The 8,022-nt window shown below is 48.1% G+C and overlaps 1 protein-coding gene across 1 annotated transcript; it reads left to right on the forward strand.

Annotated features, from left to right (window-relative positions):
• Nucleotides 1-1,778: 1,778 nt before the first annotated feature.
• On the forward strand, nt 1,779-4,477 carry LOC138672638 (lamina-associated polypeptide 2, isoforms alpha/zeta-like). The gene is made up of 2 exons (XM_069760801.1): nt 1,779-2,257; nt 2,347-4,477. The coding sequence occupies exons 1-2, from the start codon at nt 2,066-2,068 to the stop codon at nt 3,451-3,453; spliced, it is 1,299 nt and encodes a 432-aa protein (XP_069616902.1). The 5' UTR covers nt 1,779-2,065; the 3' UTR covers nt 3,454-4,477.
• The last annotated feature ends 3,545 nt before the right edge of the window (nt 4,478-8,022 follow it).

Genomic DNA, 8,022 nt, shown 5'->3' on the forward strand with positions numbered 1-8,022 from the left:
TCACCCCAGCGGACCCCTAAGCAGCGTCGGTCACCCCGACCGAATACCACAGGTGGCGTCATGAACATTATCCCTTTTAAAGACCTTCCCCTCACAACTTCAACGGACCTCCCGAGGGCAACGGACCGGGTCAGCCACCGTGACATCCCCACTGAGAACTGAAGGGCCCGGCTCCGAGTACTCCATGGGGGCGCTCCACTACACTGTGTGCAGAATTATTAGGAGAGTTGTATTTTAGAGGATTATTTTTATTATTGATCAACAACTGTTCTTAATCAACCCAAAAGATTCATAAATATCAAAGCTTAATATTTTTGGAAGTTGGAGTGGATTTTTTTTTTCTAGATTTGGCTATCTTAGGAGGATATGTTTGTGCAGGTATCTATTACTGTGCAGAATTATTAGGCAACCTAATAAAAACCAAATATATTCCCATCTCACTTGTTTATTTTCACCAGGTAAACCAATATAACCGCACAAAATTTAGAAATAAACATTTCTGACATACAAAAACAAAACCCCAAAAAGTTAGTGACCAATATAGCCCCCTTTCTTTATGATGACACTCGGCAGCCTCCATCCATAGATTCTGTCAGTGGCTTGATCTGTTACGACCAACATTGGTGCAGCAGCCACCACAGCCTCCCAGACACTGTTCCGAGAGGTGGACTGTTTTCCCTCCCTGTAGATCTCACATTTTATGAGGGACCACAGGTTCTCTATGGGGTTCAGATCAGGGAAACAAGGGGGCCATGTCATTATTTTTTCTTCTTTGAGACCTTTACTGGCCAGCCACGCTGTGGAGTAGTTTGAGGCATGTGATAGAGCATTGTCCTGCATGAAAATCATGTTTTTCTTGAACGATACCGACTTCTTCCTGTACCACTGCTTGAAGAAGTTGTCTTCCAGAAACTGGCAGTAGGTCTGGGAGTTGAGCTTCACTCCATCCTCAACCCAAAAAGGTCCCACAAGTTCATCTTTGCTGATCCCAGCCCACACCAGTACCCCACCTCCACCTTGCTGGTGCCTGAGTCGGAGTGGAGCTCTCTGCCCTTTACTGATCCAACCTCTGGCCCATCAAGAGTCACTCACTTCATCAGTCCATAAAACCTTTGAAAAGTCAGTCTTAAGATATTTCTTGGCCCAGTCTTGACGTTTTATCTTATGTTTCTTGTTCAGAGGTGGTCGTTTTTCAGCCTTCCTTCCCTTGGCCATGTCCCTGAGTATCGCACACGTTGTGCTTTTTGATACTCCAGTAATGTTGCAGCTCTGAAATATGGCAAAGCTGGTGGCAAATGGCATCTTGGCAGCTTCACGCTTGATTTTCCTCAATTCATGGGCAGTTATTTTGCACCTTTATTCAGTCGCCATGACAGCACAACGAGAGAGGGGATCCGCCCTTCAGGGACAGGAAACCTACAGACATAAAAAGGGCGGCACCTCTCTCCCACGTCAGTTTGGTTTCCTGTCCCTGACAGCGGAACCTCTTGCAGACAGGCCCTGACAAGAGGGTCGAAGTAAGACTCCCCACTCCTGGCGGCCCGGTACAGGTAGCGGGGGTCCCCTACCTCGGCCCGTCCAGGGGGCAGGAAGCACCACACGGCAGGGGCACTGCGCGGTGTAGGTGACAGCAGGAGGAAGCAGCCTCTGGTAGGCTAGCTTCTCAGGCAACCGCACATACCTATGGAGGTGCTTGGCTACTCAGGGTCCCGGGAGTCATGGCTGGTCCGGGCGGGGACGCGGCATTGGTCCGGGGGGTTTGCTGGCGTCCTGGTCTGCGTGTCGGCTTGGCGCCGCCGCCGCGTCCTGAAGGGGGCGTGTCCGGATGACGCGGCGGGCGGCGCGGCCGGATGACGCGGCTGGGCATGCGCAGTAGCGTCATCTCCGGCTAATGGCGGCGCCCAGCTGCGGGATCAGTCTGGGCTTCAGGGAGGGGTAGCGCAGCACAGCGGCAGACGGTTTAATGGCCACCTGGGATTCCCTGCTGGCCCCCATCCGGGGGCGGTACCTTGGGGGTATTTAATGCGGCAAGCTGGGATAATCAGAGTTCCTCACCCATTCCATAATGGAGTCGCCAGAAGGAACTACCAGCCAGCAGCAGCAGGAGCCGCAGCAGCTGTCAGATAAGCCTCGTAGAAGCTCCCAGCGTCGGTCTAGTGGCAGTAGCCGCGCTGGTGGAGCTAAGGAGGCACGGATCTCTATACCAAAATCCTCAGCCCGTAAAGATTTGCCGGCTTCGAAGGATCCCCCATCTACGGTACCACTCATTACTGGACGGGGTAAGTGAGCTTCGTGAAAGTCCACTTAGTGATGGTTGTGTTCCCCTTGTCTTTTTTCCTCTATCAGGGGAGGAAAAGTTTGTCCAAAGCCAAACATAGGCAGTGTGCCGAATGTGCAGAGCCGCTTCCAGATGGACATTTGAGGAAGTTATGTAAAATATGTATTCAACGTTTACTGGAGGAGGAGGCGCCTGATCTAACCTCTACAATAAGAGAGATGGTGAGACAGGAAATTAAAGGTGCCGAGAGATCCAAATCTCGGGGGGCAGAAGCTAAAAGGTCATCCCCTTTATCTGAGGTAGATTCGGATTCGGGTGAGCTGAGCTCAGGGTCTCTTCCGTCCACTTCCTCCTCTGAGGATCAGGAGTCTGCTCGAGCCTGTTTGTCCCTAGAAAGGGTTAACCATCTGGTCAAAGCAGTTAACAGCACAATGGGGATAGAAGATACCCAATCGGAATGTTCCATTCAGGATGTTATGTTCAGGGGTATTGAGCGAAAATCCCGAAGAGCCTTTCCAGTGATTGACAAGATCAAATCGTTAATCTCAAAAGAATGGAAGAAACCAGAAAGGAAGGGGTCGCTTCCGCCAGCCTTTAAAAGACGGTATCCCTTTGAAGAAGCGGCTTCGTCCTCATGGGATAAAGTCCCGAAGTTGGATGCGGCAGTCGCTAAGGCATGCAAAAAGTCGTCTCTCCCCTTCGACGACTTGGGAAATTTGAAAGACCCGTTAGATAGGAAAGCCGACATCTTCCTTAAGGGAGCTTGGGAGACTTCAGCAGGGTCTCTGAGGCCAGCCATTGCAGCCACTTGTACCGCTCGATCCTTGATGGTTTGGTTGGGTCACCTCGAAGATCAGCTCAGAGATAAAGTCCCTAGGTCGGAAATATTGTCCTCTATGTCCACAATCCAGGATGCCGCAGCCTTCCTCTCAGATGCTTCAGCAGATTCGGTCAGGTTGGCCGCCAGGTCCTCGGCATTATCCAATGCAGCCAGGAGAGCACTATGGATAAAATGCTGGCCAGGGGACTTACAAGCTAGAACAAAATTATGTAGCATTCCTTGTGAAGGGGCTCACTTGTTCGGACCAGTCCTAGACGAGCTATTGGAAAAAGCAGGGGATAGTAAAAAAACGCTTTCCCTTCCTAGGAAGACCCTTCTACAGACGGGACTATAATAGAGGATGGTCCAACCGCAGAAGACCATATAGAGACTCCAACAGAGAATCTACTAGATATGACAACAGCAGAAGAAGGGGTAGAGGATTTATGTTTAATCCTTCACGAGAGGTTAAGAAACCACAATGACTAGCGGACCAGGTGGGGGGTAGGCTTTCGGCCTTCTACCCAGCCTGGGTGCAGATTACAAACAATCCATGGATTCTAGGCATTGTGGAGAAAGGCCTAACCTTAGACTTCCACCATACTCCTCGGGACAAATTTATGTTAACACCTGTTCGTTCCTCCTCTACAGAGCAGTTGGCACTAGAGTCTGAGGTCCGGGAGCTCCAACAGAAGAATGTTCTAGTCAGAGTCCCTGCAGGCGAGGAAGGTAGGGGGTTTTATTCCCCTCTGTTCCTGGTCAAAAAACCTGATGGTTCATATCGCACCATTATTAATTTAAAAGGCCTGAATAATTTTCTGTTCATACCCTCCTTCAAAATGGAGTCGGTCAAGACAGCAATAAAATTACTCTTTCACCACTGTTTTATGGTTGTCTTAGATCTCAAAGACGCCTATTACCATGTACCAATTCATATTGATCATCAGAGATTTCTTAGGGTGGCGGTCTCACTAGCTGGCACAGTAGAACACTTTCAATATCAGGCACTTCCGTTCGGAGTCGCAGTTGCACCCAGGGTGTTCACAAAAATCATGGTGGAGGTTATGGCGCACTTGCATGAACAGGATATATTAATAGTCCCGTACCTGGATGATTTGCTAATTGTGGGTCATTCTGAGTCGCATTGCTCAGACCAACTACAGAAAGTTATGGATGCGTTACACAAATTGGGCTGGATGATCAATATAAAAAAATCGCGCCTTCAGCCCCTAAAAGTACAAGAATTCCTGGGATATGTTATAGACTCTAGTCAGCAGGAATGTCGCCTGCCGGACACAAAAGTTGCGAAGATTAAGCATTTGGTCACCAGGGCAATAAATAATCCCTTAGTATCAGTCAGGGGTGCGATGTCAATCTTGGGCTCTTACGTCCTGCATCCCGGCAGTTCTCTGGGCACAGTTCCACACGAGGGCTTTACAGTGGGACGTGTTACACAATTCCCGTCGCCTAAATGCTCACCTCGACAGTAAATTCACACTTTCTGCGGAGACTGTACATTCGCTTGGTTGGTGGACTCACACTTCGAATTTACACAGGGGGGTCCCTTGGACAAATCACATATCTAGGGTGCTGACTACGGACGCTAGCCCCAAAGGGTGGGGGGCTCACTTAGGGGAGGATTGGGTTCAGGGACTATGGTCTCTGTCTGAACAGGACTCTTCCTCCAACTTGAAAGAACTGTTGGCAGTAAAACATGCCTTAAATAGATTCCTTGTACCCCTACAGGGTCGACACGTCAGGCTTTTGTCAGACAATCGGGTAACTGTGGCCTACATTAATCGTCAAGGTGGCACGCGATCCAGTACATTGATGGAGGTCGCAAATCATATCTTTCAGGTGGCCGAAGTACATCTTCTCTCCCTGACGGCGCTTCATATAAAAGGAAGTATCAACACCAAAGCCGACTATCTAAGCCGCAACATGCTCAGACAGGGGGAGTGGTCGTTAAATCCAGCCATTTTCAGTCAGATCATCCAGTTATGGGGTTGTCCGGAGATAGACCTTTTTGCCAACAGAGGGAACAAAAAATTACATCAATTCTGCTCCCTAAATCCAAAAGACAACCCATACGCTGTGGACGCTCTGCTGATATCTTGGCACTTCAGGCTCGCGTATGCTTTTCCCCCTCTAAATCTAATTCCCCTAGTCCTGAGGAAGATTCGGGAGGACAAGGCCCGGGTAATCTTGGTAGCTCCATTTTGGCCCAAGAGGGCTTGGTTTCCTTGGCTGAGAAAGATGTCTGTCTGCCAACCATGGATTCTTCCAGAGCTACCAGATCTGCTCTCCCAGGGACCAATCCTCCATCCTCAAGTAGCCAACTTACACCTAGTGGCATGGAACTTGAGAGGTCCTTACTGACGGGGAAAGGATTCTCTCAGAATCTGGTTAATACTCTCCTTAAAAGTAGAAAACCATCTACAACGGGCATTTATGTGAGAGTATGGAGAAAATTTTTATCTTTTTCAGGGGCTCAAATTGACCAAGAACCATGTATTAACCAGGTTCTTGAATTTTTACAAAAAGGCCTGGAAATGGGCTTGGCCACAAGTACTCTTAGAGTTCAGGTGTCAGCGCTGGGAGCGTTATATAATCTTAATTTAGCCAGTAATCACTGGATTGCTAGATTCTTTAAAGCAGTCACCAGGTCTAGACCAATTATTAAACAAAGGTTGGTCCCATGGGACCTGAATTTGGTACTCTCAGCCCTGACGCAAGCCCCATTCGAGCCCATTGATACTATTCCTGTGAAGATCCTGTCAATCAAAACAGCCCTGTTAGTTGCTCTCACATCTGCTAGGAGGGTTAGTGATCTGCAGGCACTCTCCAGACATCCACCATACATGCAAGTTAGGGAGGATAGGGTCATATTAAAACCCGATCCCCTATATCTGCCTAAAGTTGCGTCTAAATTTCACAGGGTTCAGGAGGTAGTCCTTCCCTCCTTTTGCTCCAATCCTACTAACGATAAAGAACGTAAATTCCATTGCTTAGATGTGAGGAGATGCCTCCTTAGATATATTACAGTTTCAGATTCCTGGAAAAAAAGATAACTCTTTATTTGTAGCCTATCAAGGGGTAAGGAAAGGTCTTAGAGTATCTAAAAACACTCTAGCCAGATGGATTAGGGAGGCAATCTCTCTCGCTTATACCGCAGGTGGCAACGAAGTTCCAGATGGTATAAAGGCACACTCCACGCGGGCCATGGCAGCTTCCTGGGCGGAGAGGTCAGAAGTGTCAATCGAAGACATATGTAAGGCGGCCACATGGTCTTCCCCTTCTACCTTTCTTAGACATTACAGATTAGATCTGGGTAGTTCCTCAGACCTTACGTTTGGGAGAAGAGTGCTAGAAGCTATTATCCCCCCCTAAATCTTTCGTCTCTGAAAGTCTCTCGTTGTGCTGTCATGGCGACTGAATAAATACGTACGCTACTCACCTGGTAGCAGTGTTTTTTCAGGAGCCATGACAGCACCCTTAGATTCCCTACCCTATATTTTTGGAGGATGCAACACCCTGTTAATCTTGAGTTAAAGTTTATGTTCACTTGCATAATAAAAAGTATTCATGTATATACTGCATCTGTGTTATTAACCAAGGTGGTCCTCTCATGCTCTGGAAACAACTGACGTGGGAGAGAGGTGCCGCCCTTTTTATGTCTGTAGGTTTCCTGTCCCTGAAGGGCGGATCCCCTCTCTCGTTGTGCTGTCATGGCTCCTGAAAAAACACTGCTACCAGGTGAGTAGCGTACGTATTTTTTGCCCAGCACGCTTCTTGCGACCCGTGTTGGCTATTTGCCATGAAACGCTTGATTGTTCGGTGATCACGCTTCTAAAGTTTGGCAATTTCAAGCCTGCTGCATCCCTCTGCAAGACTTCTCACAATTTTGGACTTTTCAGAGCCCGTCAGATCTCTCTTCTGACCCATTTTGCCAAAGGAAAGGAAGTTGCCTAATAATTGAGCACACCTTATATAGTGTTGATGTCATTAGACAACACCCCTCCTCATTAGAGATGCACATCACCTGATTTACATAATTGGTAGTTGGCTCTCAGGCCTGAACAGCTTGGAGTAGGACAACATGTATAAAAAGTATCATGGGATCAAAATACAACTTGCCTAATAATTCTGCACACAGAGTATAAGTAAAAAGTCTATATTGTTGGATTACTGCTTATTCAGTTTTTTTTTTTTTTTTTTGTGGGTTAGTTTCTAAAGCTTCCTCCTTGCTGTTGCATTGTTTGTGCATGCTGGGAAACTCAAGCGAGCCATCAGGGGGCAGAGGCTGCAGTAACTGCACCAGTTTCTGCCCTTCCACTGATGCATCCCTGATATGACTGTTTCAGGGGCTCGTCTAGTCTCTGCTCTTGGCGTACATCTGTTGTTAATTCCAATGTGCTTTGTAGATTTTTATCCTGTGCAATATGCACAGTAAGGGCTCTTTTCCATTTGCATCCGTGTCTCGCATGTGAAAACCAAGCTCTGGTGCCGGCATATGGGAGTGGAGCGTGCAGCCGCATAGCAATACATGGAGCTTCACGCTCCGCTCCCAAGTGCCGGCCCCAGAGCTTGGTTTTCACATGCGAGACACGGACGTGTTTCTCGCAAATGGAAAAGAGCTCTAAGGCTGCTGTCACACTAGCAGTAGTTGCATGTAGAAAAGCTGCGGAGACACCATCACGTGTTAACGCAAGCAATAAGTAGCCAGGTCTTTCACCGGGAAGGAACAACCACGGGAAGGGCAGCATCCAAAAAAAAGCACCTATGCCAAAACATGGTATCCATCCACAGACAGCTGTTTCGGTGTATTTGCCCCTCAGTGTGGAGTAGGAGTCTGGCTATTAGGAGCAGTGCCGTGCAGTGTTGGGTGTTTTGATCTCCCCGAGGTCATTCATCCTTATGTTTA

The sequence above is a fragment of the Ranitomeya imitator genome, chromosome 3, assembly GCF_032444005.1.
Source record: "Ranitomeya imitator isolate aRanImi1 chromosome 3, aRanImi1.pri, whole genome shotgun sequence".
In the NCBI taxonomy this organism is placed as follows: domain Eukaryota; kingdom Metazoa; phylum Chordata; class Amphibia; order Anura; family Dendrobatidae; genus Ranitomeya; species Ranitomeya imitator.